General features: G+C 39.4%; 1 protein-coding gene across 3 annotated transcripts in view; it reads right to left on the bottom strand.

Moving 5' to 3' along the window:
- The window catches only part of bcas3 (BCAS3 microtubule associated cell migration factor), a 418,130-nt gene that overhangs the window by 384,855 nt on the left and 14,627 nt on the right, over positions 1–18,648 (bottom strand). For all 3 annotated transcript variants that reach the window (XM_022195624.2, XM_022195625.2, XM_022195626.2), the window contains exons 6-7: positions 14,933–15,014; positions 9,397–9,469 (exon numbers count right to left, since the gene is read on the bottom strand). In XM_022195624.2, the coding sequence (XP_022051316.1) occupies positions 9,397–9,469; positions 14,933–15,014 (155 nt within the window). The remainder of the gene's footprint in view (positions 1–9,396; positions 9,470–14,932; positions 15,015–18,648) is intronic.

Here is an 18,648-nt window from a genome sequence, read left to right as displayed (position 1 = left end):
AGAATAGCTCTGCCAGAACACCTTCTCAGGGAAGCTTCAAACCAGTAAAGTCATCTCAGGAGTTCTGCTAGATGTTGGCAAAAATAGGACTACTTCCATGAGCTCATGAAACATTTGGCAAAATGTTTTTACAAGTCATAAAAATGCATCAGATGCTTTTTGGCCAGTTACACTTTGAGACAGATAAATGCAGACTCTGGAAAGAATAAGTGTTACCAAGTCCCTGCTATTTTATCTTTCATCCAACATCTGAAGGAAATTACAATAGTACCACTTTATACTTCAATGCAAAGGGAAAGTTTAAACTTAAGTAAAATAAAATATTAATTGCTTTGACCACAGAGGCCTGGTTTAGGGAATGAGGTTGCGGTAAAGGTTTGAAAAGTCATTACTAATCATTCAGCCTGTCGGGTGTGTTTATATGCACCACTTCCAGTACTACTGAGTTTAATCTGACTTCCTATTTGAAGGGGGAAAACTGGCGAGGCAGAACGCATTTTCGACAGACATAAAACAGACATGCAAGTCAAAATAAACGTTTCAGAGTGAAGCTTGAGCCCCAGAGGTTTGCCTATGCATGGAACAAGTGTGTATGTGTGTGCGTGTGAGGGGCAATGAAAAAGGGGAAGTTGAAGACCAGATTACAGCCACTCTCATTTCCATTCAGGAGCATGACAAACGGGCCCGGGAACAATTTCATCAAAATCGTTTCCTCAGAGGAGAACATGACATTCCTGCCCACAACTTGAAGCCAAATTTTGAAGACCAGGGGGAACAGAGCACTTGTGGTAGTAGAATGTACTCTGGAGTGACACACTCCTGAACACTTAGATCATAATGAACACGATCGATACAAGTTAACAACAAATCACAATAACAAAACAAATTAGATATAAACTGAGTCACCAACATCCCTTCTCTGAGTCACTTTTTGGAACATCCCCCTCACAGGCTAGACTTGGGTAGCCTGAGCATGTGTGTGAGTGTGATCATAATGTGACAGTGAAGAACACCGTAACCTCATGTTGGATAAAAAGCATCACTTCTCCAAATCCCCATAATCTGGTGGATCGTTTTATACAAATGCTTGATGATTTCCATTTAATACACTTTAGAAGACAGATACATCCGGTCCATGGAGCAAAACCTGTCATGAAAATTCACTGAAACACAAGGGCTTAGTGCCACAATGGGCTTTTGCCATCAAAAGTGTTTGCGTGGGATAAGTGGAATTTGCTGCCTGTAACCCTGTAATTAATAACCTGCGTTACTTCACTGTAGGATTTAAAGCAGATTTAAATATATTTGTTCAGGAGAACAAAATTATGCTTGCAGTACATTTACCCTTGATTGAGTATGGCATGGGCTGCACAGTGGAGTAGTGGTTAGCACTTTCGCCTTTCAGCAAGAAGATCCCCGGTTCAAATCCCAGCCTGGGCCTGGGATCTTTCTGCATGGAGTTTGCATGTTCTCCCTGTGCATGCGTGGGTTTTCTCTGGGTACTCCGGCTTCCTCCCACAGTCCAAAAATATGCTGAGGTTAGTTGATTATTCTAAATTGCCCGTAGGTGTGAATGTGTGTGTGACTGTCTGTGTGTATATGTAGCCCTGTGACAGACTGGCAACCTGTCCAGGGTGTCTCCTGCCTTCGCCTGAGTCAGCTGGGATAGGCTCCAGCCCCCCCGCGACCCTAGTGAGGATAAAGCGGTGTATAGAGAATGGATGGATGGATGGATGGATGAGTATGGCTTTTGGCATCAGTGTGAGTGCTGGGAGTTGGCAGTTTGTACCTGCAAAAAGCATTGTCTTTGCAAGTAGCACTGGACCATGAAAGAACACCTTATCTGATTCCATCATTACATGGCAAATATACATTAATAGAAACTGAAATCATGACATATCAGCCTGTATAGATATTTTTAGTCCGATGCCTCACAAACACAGAAATAGAGAGATTGAAAAAAAATGTAAAGCACTGTGCAAACATGGATGCTTTGGTTGCTCCAGTTCCAAAATCATACAAGTTATCTATGCAACTCAGAAACTCGGTCTAGGAAGAAAAAAAAGAATAACAATACGTGCATGGGCTAGAAACGTCATCATTACCAATAAGAAACTTGTTTGCAAGAATGTTACCTAAATGCATTAGTTGCTAACCTTCATGAAAGCACATGAGAAAAATGCAACATTTAGTTGCATGAACAAACCCCAAGAGTGTGCTTTCTCTGGGTCATAAACAGCCTATTATATCCCTTGATCATAGAGTTCCTTTCCCCCCCGTTCATCTCTCTGTGGCTTTTTGTCATCCCCATCGGCACCCGTAGTCCTGTCCTGGCAAAGTCTGCAGCCGGCAGGGAACAGTAGCTGCACTTGCAGGTTGGACTGTCAAAAAGTCCTGTGACCCTGTGTCCCCTACCACCTCCACCTTGGTCAGAGTCATCAGATAGAGGATGCAGGAATAAGCCTGCCACTGGTAGCTCATTTTAGGTGGCTTTGTCCTTTTCTGCTGTGTGTGTGTGTGTGTGTGTGTGTGTGGTGATGTTTTCTTTGCTCAGAAGCAACAAAAAGCTCTTTGCAGCAACCTGTCACACTGAAAATGTCAGGTTTTGCAAATCATTGGGATAGTGCCATAGGACAGCTCTGCTAGTTTTGAATTGGTGGATTATTTATTTAAATCACACAATTCATCCTCTCATTGTTTTGACGGATCACCAAAGCTACATCCTTGGCTTAGTCCTACCCATGACGAGGAGGATAGTTTAAAGAAACCACATTTTTCTCCTATAGCAGAATGGTGCAGCTAGATCTTTATGTTCCACCACTACATTCTACTTAAGTTCTGAACTGGCAAAGCGAGACCGACCCCACCAGAATGACACACCCCCACCAGCCTTCTATACAAGGGCTGATGGAGGGGGGGGGGCAATTCTTCTGTAACTTGATGGCAACACCTTTGACCAATCACACTTGAAGCACTTTTTGCACTTACAGGTTTTTCCTTCTGTCTGAATTCTTGCTTGTGTTGTACGTCGCTTTGGACAAAAGCGTCAAATGAATTTGTAGAATTGTAGAATTTAACTATTATCTCTGTACCTTGATAAACAAAGAGGTTGAATTTAAAATTAACATTTTATCATGAGGAATTTTTCAGCTATATTGTTGAACAGAAACATAGTACTGGACTGGATCTACAATGTGACTAAACTCCATCTATCTACTGTATGCAGTGGTAACTAAACTGTAACAGCTTGCTTAGTAAAATTGTCACATGTAGCTACTGCAACATGATGAAATGATTTTGAAATAAAGGCAAAATCCTTCACTTCTTATCAAAAGACCTTCTACAAGATACACATTATGAAAATACCAGGCCATTGAAAAAGTAAAATTGCAACAGAGAAATAACACCAACAACAACTGGTCTTCAGGGACAGCCACAATGATGAAATACTATCAAAGTAAAAATCTTCGTAGGAAAAAAGGAATTCAAGTTAAGTTCCTGTAAGAAATACCCTATCTTGGTAGTGGAGAATATTTATCATAATGTTACTGAATGTCATGATTTGGAGGACGAAAGTCCATTTGAAACTTTAAGATTAGGGTTAGGATTAGAATTTAAAGGCATTAGAGGAGATTTAATTTCCTACAACTTTGAACGTAGCATGCGCATGCACACATACAACCTCTCCCTCACCCCCCTCTAACCTCCCCCCTTTCAACATTTACGAAGAAATGCCCCCCTCCAGAAACTTGCATAGCACTCGTGAAGTTGTCTTTTACGGCTGGGTCCCCCTGGATCTTTATCTGCCATTATGTCAAAAAAGATGAGCAAAACAAGTCGCCAGCTAACTACGAAGCTATACCAAAGCAACACATACACAAAACACGTAAGTCCAAGGCGTACGTAATCTACGTAACTGGGCCTGAGCGGGAAGATTTTTGATTGACAGGAAAGGGAGCAAAGCAAACGCCTCGGTCCGAGCGCTTTGATTGGCTGATGTTTTTCAGGTCCTGCCATGTCCACAGTTATTTTTTTTTATTCTTTTAGAGACCATACATACAAGTCCACTAAAGGTCAGTATATTCATTTTATGTCAATCAGACAAATTAAACAAAAAAAAAACATCCTCCATAATGCCTTTAAGGTTTCTTTTAAAAGATTGTATATTGGTTATTTAATCAAGAAAAAAAACAGGACAAAATATAAGCAAACAACTGCTACAGCTAATTATTTTTACTCTAAGTACAATTGCTCAATATTGTCTAAAGGTAATCAGTCAATTGCTAAGACTATACAATGTCAAAAGGGTACAGTACATCATTTCTCACAATTACAGTTTTTTAAAGTGCACAGTACAACCTGACATCAGCTGTCAGAATTTGCGGAATAGCAGTTTGAAACCCAGACATATTTAGCTAACTAACTCAAAAGATAAAGTAAAGCAGCAATTGTTTACATGCCTCACTTTTGAGAACCCAGTTTCCTAAAAATTCTTTTCCAAAAAAAGTCATTTTCCTTTACATTTTGAAAAACAGATTTTCTGATTGAAAGGGACAACTGATTGTGTTGTTGAAAAGGTTTCCAGTTTAAAAGAGCCATCAAGTCCACACGAGGAAGCAGGAGTGGAGAATGGAAGAAGTCAGCAGCAAGATCCTCTGCAAGGCGACTGGGACCATTATGGAACATTCCATCCAAGGCCATAATTCTAAGGCTTATGTTTCATTTTCTCTTGTTGCTGATTTTCTGCTTTCACTCACTGTTTGGTCAGACATAGGTATCAAAAATATTGGTTAAGTAAAATATCACACCTTGGTTGACACTTTAACATGTCAGAAGCATGGTTAAGTTGAAGCATCAAAAAGTATGTGGTTAGGTTTAGGGAAATGGCACAGTCTGGGTTAAAATAATAAAGCTTTTTCTTCATTTTCTAAGTTGCCAAGGTGATGAGTTCCTCCCTATCTAAAATATTGGACAAACGTGGCAGACAATATGTTTTGCTCAAAATGTAACTGAAAATGTAGCTTCACTGTAGAGTAACAATGTTTGTGGCACAGGGCTGTTTTGTGAAGTTGGAAATATTTAGGTTAGTAAAGGCAATGACAAAGAAATAATGAAAATATTTGCAAATGAGTTTTCTGTCAGTTAATCCAGTCATCAACGAATAGCGTGTAGAGTGGAACTCATTTCACAGAGGGGTGTCTGCATTCAAACAATGACACTAAACATTTTCAACATCCTCAGCAACACATAAGAGTGGGTATCCATGGCAAAACAGACAGTCTTCTCTGCAGCATGGTTTCAGTGTATTTCAAGTGTTGTCAATCTGACTAGAGTTTTAAAAGGTTCATTAGTTTCAGTCAAATCATTCAACTGAGGGAAGATGATGGTGATTTAATGACTACAAACTGGTAAATAAAATCTGAAAATGAGTTGTTATATAATAAATAAATCTAATAAATAAACACTGAATAAATAAAATAACGTATGTATGCATGTATGTGTGAGAAATGGCAGTGATGAAGTTTGTCATGAAGCGGACAAAAGTTCATTAAATCTACAGTCCCACAAGAAAAAATAGCTTCCATAGCCTCAATGACTGAAATCTGCTCACTGTATCATGTGCATCAGCTTGAGCCTTGAAATAGCACATTCAGTAGTAATGCGCATGGTGAAAGAGGACTATATTGGTTAAAAGAAAACGGGACCACATCCTCCCAGCATCTGGAGATGCTGTGAGGGGGTAGCTGAGGATTGGAAATGTCACTGACAGTTCCCAAACTCCAGAGAACAAAGCATGCTTATTCATCCTTGAACTTTTGCCCAAGAAGTGTGTGCACTCAAACACCCACAAACAGTTAAGTTGCCTCCATCTTGGCCATAAAATGTACTTTCATGGAGAGAGAGAGTGGCCCTAAATCTTCCAGTGTTTTAATACCTGTAGATATAATTAAAATGAATGAAAATAATAACAATGGCAAACAGAGGAAGGAAACAAATCCCTTCCAGAAATGTGAGCAGACATACTAAGGTCTGCAATGGCACCAGCATTCTTTACTAATTCCCAAAGCCCACTGGCACTGGTGCAAAGAGTGAGAGGGACGCATATGTAGCTTTACTGTCAAGAAAATCACTGGATCCATACATTGTTTGGACTTAACGCATAATCCTTTCCATTGATAAAATTATGTTGAGTGTGCCTGGCTGGAAATCCACAAGTACAGGGCTTCAGCACACATGCTTTTTCCCTTCTCTGGTTTTCCTTTAATTTGCAAATCTTGTAATCTAAGCCTAGAGCTGACTGAACCAACTTCTAAACCAGCACCGCTGTAGCGGCCAAGGCTCCAATCTGTTTTCCATTTAAGTGTCAGGACGGTATCCTTTTTGGTGGTTAACAAAAGCTGTTATTTCAAAATGATTATATGCTAAAAATTGTGTGAGGACCTTAGTAAGTTTATGAACAGGCCCAATGGAAAGTACTGCGCCGCACCCGGAAGCCTTTTTCCTTCTTGTCTTTGACCAGAGTGTTATTTACCAAGCACTTCTGTTGGGGGAAGGACCAGGCTGTGCCATTCAGCCAGAGGTCAGGGTTTCTGCTTTTCAACACAGTGCATGTTTTCAGCATTAGTGTCGAGCGACGCCTGGGTGATTCGCCAAACCGTCAAAAAGCTGCCTGTCTCAGTGTCAGTGAGGACATAGGAAAAGCAGAAGCAACAGCAATGGCGTCAGAGAGACAGGGTCGGCAGTTACTGGAAAACATCAAGAAGGTGGTCTCCATCAAGGCCCTGCTGAAGACAGACTTCCTTATTTCATTTCCTGGGTAGGATATATTGAGTTAAATTTTGTGTTGCTCTGGAAGAGCAGCAGAAGTAAGTGGAAGAGGGGGGGATGTAGGGAGGGCACAGACTGGGTTTGGAGAAGCAGGCGAAGATGCCTTGGGGTCTGTCACATTTTAAATTCACTTCATTTCAATAACCTAAGGCATAACACTCCTTGCTCAAGCCCTAAGATTTGCCAGGATCCACACATCTGCTTAATCGCCCTTCTGTTACCTCGGGAACGTTCAGGTACCACTCGCATTCCGACCACAGTGCCACAGAGAAAACATGAATCACAGTCACTAAGCCCACATCACTGGCTCACCTCCAGTTGGGTGCATGTGAAGGGTTCATAACAAGACGTTTGTTGTCCTTTGATGCCTTGTATTATTCAAAATTACTTTCAGATGTATCATTTGTTGTACTTCATAACACTGCAAACAGTAAAAAAAATCTTCCACTCCCTTCTATCCTGTTAAAAGAAATGCCATTAGGATGGTCAACACATCAGCATGGAGAGATTGCTTTAGTTTCCCTTCTTCTGCTTAGTGTACTTTCAACCAGAGCTCCCCCACTGGAAAAGAGCACATATGCCAAATTATGATATTAATTCACATAGCTGGACCAATTTTAGATTTACTGCACTGCCACCTGCAATACTGCCTGTATGTACTCAGCTTATAATATTCTTTGGTTCTGATCTTTTTTCACAGCTAACAGAGACCAGGAGATTGAATGAATGAGATTTCAAAATTCAACAATCATACGAGACACAAAGCAATTGTTGTGAAAGTCATGGGTACAACTAAAGTCAGGTACGTTGTATGTCTTCAGCTTTATGTTGTGAGACCTTAGGAAGGAATTATACCACCTTCACCAAATATATTGTTTTGTTTTTTTTAAACATGCATATGTGGACACCTGCAGTGCATGTACAGCGAAGGGTTTTAGCAAGCCAAGGCGGTGAGCTTTTATTTTGGAACGGCTGTGTCTTGTTCTGTTTTTTTGTTCTCAACACAGTGTTGTAAACAATTTTAGCGAGGTTGTGTAATACTGGGAAGTAAACATCTTCAGACTACAGTACACTCTGTAAGCAATAGAGATACAAAGCAGACATCAGCTGGTACTGGCAAGTAAATACCAATGAGGTGATCAAGATTTCAATGAAGAATCCCTGTTTGATACAAAGTTGGAATTTTATGTACAAATTGCAAATTTTGAACTCAATAAATTGTCAACTGAATGAAGAATACTGGGCAGTTTTTCATGCAGTGATAGAAGTAGGGCATGTGACATTTGTCACATGAATGGCTTTGTTACACAAACCACTTAGCTTTGGGCCACCATCATCACAAAACTGCTTGAAGTCCAAGTGACCACCTCGAGTGGCTGTAGTCTTCCATTTTAATAAACAGTAAGATGTAGTGCCACCAGGTATTTACAGCAAACTTACAATACTTCTTTTGACATGGATGTTGTTGATCTTTTGCCTTATTGATAAATATTCTGTATTGATTAAATTACTAACTGCAACAAAAAATTAACTGATAATCATTACCATACATAATCAGTTGTGTCTTTTTTCTACATTTGGAACCCAAAATTCCACTGTGCTTGCACACGGCTTGCAAGCTGCTGCCATGCATAGTGTAGTCCCTCTAACTGGTTATAATGGAAGCATAATGATGCAGCAGCTGCGATACAAGCTGGTTGTAGGGGTTTTGAAGTAATTCTATGTAAAAAGGCTCAAGTTTAACTGAAAATGTAACCCATGACGTCCATGAATATAAAAACCACCTGCACGATATTGTGTAGTTCCTTCTCTTGCTGCTACAACACTTTTGACTAGAGCTGTACAACACATTGTGTCAGCATCGACACTGCGATTTACACTTGCGCAATAGTCACATCGCATGAAGTGCATCATTCTCATTTTCAATGACTGCAAGAGAAATCTTCTTTAAGAGAACATTGCTTACTCTGATTTCAGGGTTCTTGAAGTTGATATTAACCATATTAACGAGCCTTTATGTACACAGCAAACTCAGCGAGGAACAGAACAGAGCCCACAAGTAGGATTTGGTTGCAAAAAAATGCAAAAGCATTAGTTGTTGGGAAAAATTTCAGCTACAGAAAGGAGAACATTGCATTGCACTGATATCATGCAGTCATAGTTGTGACCCATTAATGCACCGGTTCAGGATCTCTGGTGATGTCTTTTGATGTCTGGCACTATGACACTGTCAGTGGATCCTTTAGGTTGCAAGTTCTAGGTGCAGGCAAAGACTCCATCGTGGATTTGGCTAATTCTGGTTATCATGCGTATGCTCAGTCAGATTGGGTTTTAGGCCTTTTGGAGGCCAGGTCAACACTTTGATTTCTTGGTCAGTTTCCTGGAGCCATTCCGAAGCAGTTTCTGTGGTGTGGCAGGGCCAGCAGTTTCAATGCTGTGACTAACTGTTGTAAATTGTATTTTATGATAGCTGACCTTCACTAGAAAGGACAGGAGTAATTAAAAACATGTAAAGATATTTGCTGAGAGAGGGAGCGATGTCTGTTTTATTATGATACATAAACTCACCCAGACGACCCGGTGCTCTTGCAGACCCCAAGCAAAGGCCTCTTGTCAGCAAAACTATCCATCTTTTGAGGACCTGAGGAGGAAGAGGAGTCAGAGGAAGAGGCAGATGAGAAACAGAATGATCTGCACACAACAAAGAGGGACATTCTTTAGCAAACATGTGAGGCCTTTAGTGCTGCCCACCCTCATTCATGAGTCAGCCTGTTACCATGACAGGAAACGTGCTGATTTCATTACTACTGTTGCCCTATAATCCAATTATGGTCAAAAAACATTTCTGACGAATGAAGATTTTTCTCCCAAATCCACCACTGTCCACGCCATTCAAAATGGGGAATCCACATATTGTAAAGACTTTTGTGTTCTATTGTTCATCTAATCTACTACTGCTCAAATGTTTAAACAGAAATTTCAAGGGAAAAAAAATGAAAAAAAATACATATAATTCACAGAATAGAAATAGGCTTATGAAAACTTGTGAATGTTACAAAAGCGAGTAAGATTTTCAGCCAATCTCCTTGTTTATTTTTTGTGTTCAAGGCTGGAATTACAACATCGTATAAGCCCAACGGGCATATTAAAAAAATGTAGAGAAAACATGTTGCATTAGGTGGACTGATCCCATGTTTTCCCTAATTGTCTTATTTTTAAAGTCAGACAGAGGATCAGGGGATTGAGGGGATGGGGGTGCTTAGATTGAAGAAGATGTTACCCTTTAGAGGGCTGTAATTTGAGGCTTGACAGTAATCAGCCCAAGTTCCTGTGGTATGGCGTGAGAGCAAAAGTGGCTTGCCTACCAGCCTTTAACACTCCCTACAGAGTCCTTTTTTCTTTCATGTTTCTGCCATCAGACATCATTCCCTGTCAAGATATTGAGCTGCATCATAAATATGCCTTTCTGAGACTTAGTGAAATGGTACATTTACCAAAATAAACTTTCTGGAAAAAAATGAAACATTTGATGAATAGAAAGACTTTCATTTGATTACTACTCTAAAGACAGTAACTGAAGCAAGTATTGCTGACTTTCCTGTGGACTGCATGGTGAAACGTTACAGTAAGGATAGGTCGTGTTTAGATAAAATTGTAACATTTCCTGAAACACGACAGACAACTTCATAAAACTTCATAGAATTACATCTACAGAACGGAGGCATCCCAAATGTGACTCTACTGTGTGAAGACATACAAATTGACATCCATGGCAAAAGAGCACAAAGACCCGCAGTACATATTTGTCATATATATTCATATTTCCTCAGTGCTCAGCTGTTACCAGTCAGGGAATACACTGACTCATTTTCCAAGACAACGGAAGATTATAGGTTGTAAACTCTAGAGAGGATGTGGATAAACGCATTTACTCTCTTTGGAAAACCAGTACTTCCTTCTCTATTCTAGGAAAGAGGAACCCTGCCTTATTAGAATCGACACCTATTTTCGGGTCTTTCTACGTCTGCCCACCCACAGCCTCCCATCCCAGACAATTGGCCTTTTAATGGCTCGTCACAGTGCGACACTGTTTGCGCCCTAGCAGATTGCAATCAGTGTCCTTCCCTCCAGTAGTACAATTCATATTTATTTTCTGCTGAGAGAATTACTCCCCTCATGTGTCGGGGCTATCTGCTGCTTCTTATTACTGTGGTTTGCTTTCATCCACTTCCAGCGCGCTTCAAATGCTGCCATTGTGTGTTGTTCAAATCTGCCAAAAGACCGGAACATGGCCAGAGAACAAAAAGGCGATTTTCTCACCGAAAAAAATGCCACAAGCCAGCTTTCGCAGCACTGACTGACACCTGCAGAGATGAAATTCAAACTGCATATCTGGAAAAGGTCTAATCAGTGGAACAACTAAACCATTTGCACCATGCCTCCGAGGATACAGACCCTGGTATTCATAGAGCATTCAACTTTCCAGTGGAACCAAGGAAACGTTTACTTGCCATCACTGTGACTATTTCACAATACAAATTCAATTAAATTCATCAGTGTTTTTGATAGATTGACTCATATGAAACAGCTTGAAAGTAAGCAGTTGTCATGTAAATTCATATGTATTCTAAAGTTAGCTTTTGGGTGTTTCCAGACTACTGAACATTTGGTTGAGATTACTAAACATAACAGTAAATGCTGTTATTTTTCTAAGGCAACATTCAATTCATAACATGTTCATTCTCAAACATAACTGTATTCATCTGGTCCTATAATTTTCATTGGTGCCAGAGGGAATCAACAATGTATCAAACACAATGGCAACTCAAAACACATGTAACTACAAAAAATAGACTAGAACAGATCACATCAGGATCAACCGTATTCTTTTCAGGGGGAAAACTGTGAAATTCTGCAAAAATTAAGGGTATCTTTCCTCTTTAAAGTGTTACTGAAGAAATGACTACCCAATTACAATGATTTTCCACAAGCGTAATGTCTGGCGTCCAACTGCTTTACACATTTCAGATGATATTTTCCAACTGTTGCACCGCTTTGTGCCTAATCCATCCTTCTCATGGCAAAGGCCAGGTGCCAAGCCCATCACGAGGACAATGCACATTTAAGAAGCTACATTGTCTAATCGTGTTTGCGTAACATTTGTATGGTTCTATCACATCACTTGGTGAGGCTACAAGCTAGACATTTAAGTGTTTGTTGGTCACATAAGACACCAAGATACAGTGCATGTTTATGCATATTAATTAAAGGCTTTCTACACACACAGGTGTTTCTGCTTGTTGTGTCTGATTAGACTTCTCAGAGTGAAGTTAGCAGGATCTAAGCACGAATTACACAAGGTTACTAATCTCACAAAACAATCAGACATTCCTACACAGATGGGTGCAACTGGATCAATGAAAAGGTCTGCCAGATATCAATCAGTTGTCGTACTGACACACACTAACCATTTTTATTAAAACATTTGCAACTTTTTTTGTTAATTTGGAAGCACTGGTTAACAAAATGAACATTTTCTGTAGTTATCCTGCCACAAAGCTATCATTAATATGTCAGTATTGTTAATTTCTTTTAATTTCCATTTGAAGATAGTTTTAAAGTACAACTGAAATCACTTTTAGTCAGTCCTTTCTGAAGTCAGATATGAAGTCAATAATGTTTGTGTGTTTTAAAATGTACTGTTATTAACTTCATTGTTATGTGAAAAATGGGCGAGATATTCAGAAATGTTCTTTTTTGTCTCAGCTAGATGGAAGGGTGGATCCCTGTCTTGTGCTTTGGCTGAGTTTGGCTGATAGTGCAGCCAGGCTGCCAGAGTGCCGGTTCCACTATAGCGGACGAGAGACAAACTAAACAAACTTGCAGTGTAGTTATTTATCAGGAGAAGACAGCAAGGCGTTACTGGTGTCGACAAGTGATTAGCATAATAACATCTAACCAACCTCAGTGAAATGTGTAGCTATAGTTACATTCTGTTAAATGTGCTGCAGCTGAGCTGTTACATAGTTAACACCGGAAATGCAATCAGGGCCCCACACTTAGTATTTATATTGGTTTTGAGTGCAGCACCATATACTTTAGGTGCACCCAATTTTTTAATTATCAGTTCCCCTACACAGTGATGACTTCTTAACACATTTTCTCAAATATATTGGTTGATGATGGTGAGGAGGGAGTTAATGTAGAGCACACAATTTTTGCTAAACCATAGCACCATCACATATTATCAAATCAGCCAAACATACTCATTAATTTGGTGTATTTGTATTTTTGCAGTTTCTATCAATTTTCCTCATTTTTTTGGCCCAATAATATTAACTGCATAATGTCACTATGCAATCCTGTCACAAATTACAGAGAATTATATTATTGTTTATTAATTAAAGAACTTTGATCTCTTTCTGTTTCTATTTTGGGTGTCTTCCTGCAAAGCTGTTCATTTCTACTTAAGAATGAAAGCCACAAAGAAGCCCCAACTCATTCAAGATAGCCCTAGGTCTAAAGGTTTGACGCATTTTTAATGCTTTGGGTATCTAAAATGACACAAGACAGCACTAGATTGAGTATGGAGAAGAAAAGATCTGGTGGAAGACAGAATTTAGGTTAGTTTAACAAATGTATTTTCATAACATGCACATCTCCCTAACCAAATTATCAAAGAATCTTAAGGAGAATATTTAGACTCAGAGGAGTTGGGGAGATCACTAGCAGAACAGTGAAGGCACAGTGAGGTTTCCAGAAGAGCTTTGGCAGCAAAGAAGCACGAACTTCAGAGGCTCAGAGGTTGAGAGCAGGCCAAGAGTAATCGTAGATTGACTTCAACATCAGGATGAAGCAGCAAGGAGCACTCTTTAATTTTAATGATATAGCACCACTTAAAATGCCCACAACCCAAAACTGCATTAGGATGTGCCATACAAAATTTAATTTCTAGTGTTGACCTTGGATGCTAAAATCAAGTTAACCAAAGTAGAGTTTTCCCTGAGAATATTTCAAAATTATGCTGAAACAACACTTCAGGGAACTTAGAAAGAAAATATGTCTAAAAGCACATACAGGTACTTCCTCCATATCCCTACCACATGTGAGCCGGGGAGATAAATCTTGTGTTAAAAATAAAGCTAAGGGAGCATTTGAGAGTGGCAGTTCATGTGGCGAGACAAGGCGAAAACAGCTGAGCTTCTGTCTCGTCCATGGTAATGGTCTTGTGATGCTGTCTTGGAGCTGCACAGTTGGTTACAGTTCCATTTGAAACAGATGCGGATATGTGGCCCTTGAAGGAACAGTTCAATAGTTTGTCTTGAATCTTAAAAGACTAAGATATTTATAACACTGACAGACTAAAGTATGTCAAAGCTCTCGCTTGAATCAAAATTTGTACAGTAATAGAATAAAATGAGGCACACTTTCCCCTTTCCCTAGATCACACAGCTTACACTCCGTTTCCCTCCTGAATGTTTTTTTGATTAACAAACCTCAGTGGCCAGAGGAAGAGTACCAGTCCTCAACTGAGCAGCTAAAGACCTCTGGCTTCTAGATGAATGAGTTGTAGCATCTGACTTCAGGCCAGATTTTTGTGTGGTTTGCTCTTATGTCCTTAATTTTGACTTTGACACAATATTGTCAAACCATTCTTTTTTAAAAATGCAATAAAATGTTACTTTTAATGTAAATAATATTAATGCAAGAATTATTTGTGTAACTGAAGATCTTTTACAATAGAGAAATAACTCCAAACTGAGGTGTTGGTGGTCAGATGTTTTACACAAAGTCAGTTGTTTTAACTAAGCTGCGCTAACCCATGTGTGTGATACCCATCATCTAATCTAATTTTGAAAAGGTAAATAAAATACATTTTAAAGGATAATGCAACCAGTGACTTTTGAACACTATAAATGCCACTGGAAGACTCACCTTCAAGATATACTATAAGTCTTTATTAACAACTCAACAATATTACTATTCTATCATCATTATGACATAAACATGATCAAAACCTTGTTTAAAATTTGAATATGCAGCATGTGCTTCAATGCAGGTCAATTCAATACTGTGTTAATGTAAAGGTACTGAAGATACTCACTGATATGTGGGGCTGGCAGAATGCGAGCAGCTCGCACTGGACCATGACGCACCGAGAACAGCTCTTGGGCTTCCCCTGCCAGCTGAAAAAAAATGTTTAGAGTTAAAGATAAGTTAAAGTTCTGCCCAACAGTCCTTTACAAAGTGTGTTTGCAAACTTAAAGACCAGTTTTATTTGGTCTTAATAAATAATTTCCTGTACAAATATTAAAATAACCACAGAGGTCAAAAGCCTTAGGAGACTATTGGAGAAAAATAGAAGCACAAAGACAAATGATTATTGGTTCACACAGTAAGAACAACAATCTTTTCTGACTATGTGAAGCTAGTTTTCCAGAGGGTGAGACAGGGAGGGAGGATGGGCAGCATTAACATGGCGGTCTGGTGGTTGAAGTTCCAGCCAAACCACAAAGTAAAATCTACCAAGCGCAGAATAGAAGGCCCAGTGGCGTTGCAATGCAAATGAGCTGACTCCACTTAGTATGACAGAGCCAACAAGGAAAGGTTGAGGATACGGGCTTACGCCAACTGGGCAGCAGCCCATGATGTCTCCATCTCAGTCTGACTATAAGCGTAAATAACACACTGGCCAGTGTTTCCAGTCAATCTGAAAATCCAAGATTATCTTCTAGTTTTGATTCCATGGACAGAAGAGATCAGAAGCCTAACTGAACGTTTCAAACTATTAACCTTTATTCTCTCCACGGACGAAATGTTAGATGATGTCTGTCATGTTCTGCACATTCTGGATACGATGTGAATTGTCTTTTGGCTTTACCCACTCTTCATCTTCGTACTTCAGTTGTATATTTGCTCCTTTCCCAAAATGTTCATTAAACACTCCAAGCTCATTTTGCTGTCAAGGTAAAAAGTAAATGGCACAGCATTTAGCTACATCTGTCTCTGTAGCCACACTGAACACAAATGTTGTGGCTATACTGCACCCTTAATACAATATCTAATACTGCTATAAGAATGACAATATTCAGCTTTTAACCTCATGTAAATAATTGTTTATTACAGTACAAAGCTAGGTATGTACAAAATAAGCCTGCTACTTTCTTGTGATAGACACCTTTACTATAATATATACTTCACATGTTTTTGTTAGTTCTGTTGCTGTTAGCAGCCTGTCTGACATTTGCATTCTACAATTAAAAACATGGTTATCCAGTATTTACAATAAAACAAGAAATTCTAGCACTCCTCAAACAAACTGTCTAACAATGTTCCAATATAACACTGTGTTGGATGGAAATTATGAACGCAATGTTGTAATTTCCAGTTCGGCCTCATGATGGTAGCAGCAGCTCATCACTTCAACTGCTGAATCCTGACACAATGACACAGAAGTGTGTCTGTCTAGTTTATTCTCAGAGAAACATGGTGGCGCTTTAACTGGTTACGCATTAAATCCAGAGCAGTATTTTCTTTAATACTGGAGGTTTTGATGACAACAGCTCTGCAGATGAAGATGTAGCTGAGGCTACTGATGAGAAATTAGACATTCATCAGTTTAAAACAAAACCAGTGCATAAAAATGACAACAGTCAAAATACATTCAATTACCATCGAAAGAGAAGTTTGGACTGACGAGAGAACCTCAGACTAGCCTCAGCTGCCTCTCCCTAGTTTTTCTAAGTACGCAAGTAATTTTCTAGGACAATGTTCAACATGTAAAACTAGAAGATCTAACAAATGCACACTCCTGGAAAATGCTGGCTTTCAACAGGTGTGGTCATGACTGCAGAAGGGAAAGAGGTGCCATGACTGGCAACAGCAGGGAGGCTCAGAAAGTCTTCAAGAATGTCATCAGAACTGCTTCAGCTGATAAATTCCCACAAAAATGCAGGAGATGTCTCGTCTGTCCATGCAGTCTATACCAGTGGTTCTCAACCCTGTTCCTCAGGACACACTGTCCTGCATGTTTTAGATGTTTCCTGCTCCAACACACCTGATTCAAATGATCAGCTCGTCATCAAGCCTCTGCAGAAGCCTGATGATGAGCTGATCATTTGAGTCAGGTGTGTTGGAGCAGGGAAGCATCTAAAACATGCAGGACAGTGGGTCCTGAGGAACAGGGTTGAGAACCACTGGTCTATACAACAAAACTGAGTACCGTCATGTATAGTGAGTAATTTGACTTTGACAGATGTCACTCTAGGAGAAGAGATGCAGTGGGGTAGTGTGCAAGATAAACATGTAATCGTCCTACAATGACTTTTAGTCATGAATTAAAAAAAAAAAAACATTTTTCAGGCATCTCTAAATTAATGTGACATTACTCTAATGACAACAATACATTGTTTTGACTTTGCTCTCAAAAGGTTACAAGCAGTATGATTTTAGTATATGGTTAAACCAAAATCATACTTTTATAAAGTCAAAGGTGTGCAATACTGTTTGAAAAACGACCCATGCATTTGAGTAGTAAGACTGCTATGAGATCAACAAAATGCTACAAATAAAAAAAGATGTATTTTCCTCCCAGAATTACAAATCCCTATTAATTAAATAAATAAAAACATGCTTAAACCATTTCTGAGAAGTAATTTTAGTCTAAAGTTTCAGTGAGTTCAACCTGTAAAGTAGTCATATATTTTTAGTAAAGCACACTACTATACATTAGAGAAAAAAAATGCATATCTAGTAGCAAGAGTTTGCTTGTTTTGCGATAGATGTTCAATGCAAAGGCAAGGACAAGTGTCTTTGTGGTTCCTCCAAACTTTTGTTCATCATTCAGTCTCACTGATCAAACAAGTGCATACCAGGACATCTGCACAGACGGGAAATTACATTTAGAGATAAACACTAAAGGTTGCACAATTACAGCGGATTTGAAACTTTTCTGCATTATTGGTCTTCATTACAGAGGAAATACAACCACATTGTAAAGCACTTTAATGGGTGTGTGACTGTGTGTGTGTTCATATGGGATGCAAGTATATTAGGTCAATGGCCAGTGTGGCTCTTGCCAGTGTCTGGCGTGTGTAATGGCACATTGTTCTAAGCGCAGAATGCCCCACTTTTGTTATTCCTTTATGCGTTAAATTACAGTGAACCCTGCATTATCACTTTACTAGTGCTTTAATCTGTTTGTTTTAAGTCTTTAAACCCATCTGAGGGGATGATCGCTCTTTTGTGCAATTAGTACCCTTTTCAAAGTGGCGGATTTGGAGCTATGTTTTTATTCAAAGTGCTTGAGACCCAGCAGTAGTAGATAAACACCGGAGGCACAAGCAGGTTATACGAACAGTGATAGCAGGAATAAAGGGAGGCTGGCAGCAGGGTAGGATTCCTATACAGGCAAATGGACATGCAAGGGAGAATAATGGAATTTGCAGGATTAAAATGAGAAGAGGGAGGGCTGGAGGTTAATGCGCTGGGTTATTGTGCATTACGCTGCCGCTCATCCTCGCCTTACATGGCTCTGTGTGACATCCACTGCCATCAACAACATTTCCAGCATTACATTAGTGGCCCCGGGTATGCAATATGCCAAATTGCTTTTTCAAAGTTGCTTTCCCTGAATACAGTTATTCATTATATTCATTTCATTTGTGGCTCGGATTTTTTTTCTTTTTTTTTTTTTTTTTTAGTGGAATCACAGTGTCTGCTCTTCTGTTTTAATCTCTCAAATGTAATGCCATAAGCTGTGAACAGATATCTGGGCCATATTCACAAGTGAATACACTAACACAGTGTTAGACATATTGG

Source organism: Acanthochromis polyacanthus, chromosome 13 (genome assembly GCF_021347895.1).
Source record: "Acanthochromis polyacanthus isolate Apoly-LR-REF ecotype Palm Island chromosome 13, KAUST_Apoly_ChrSc, whole genome shotgun sequence".
Lineage (NCBI taxonomy): Eukaryota > Metazoa > Chordata > Actinopteri > Pomacentridae > Acanthochromis > Acanthochromis polyacanthus.
The sequence above is the reverse complement of the archived record's forward strand: the minus strand, read 5'-3'. Positions and strand labels throughout refer to the sequence as shown.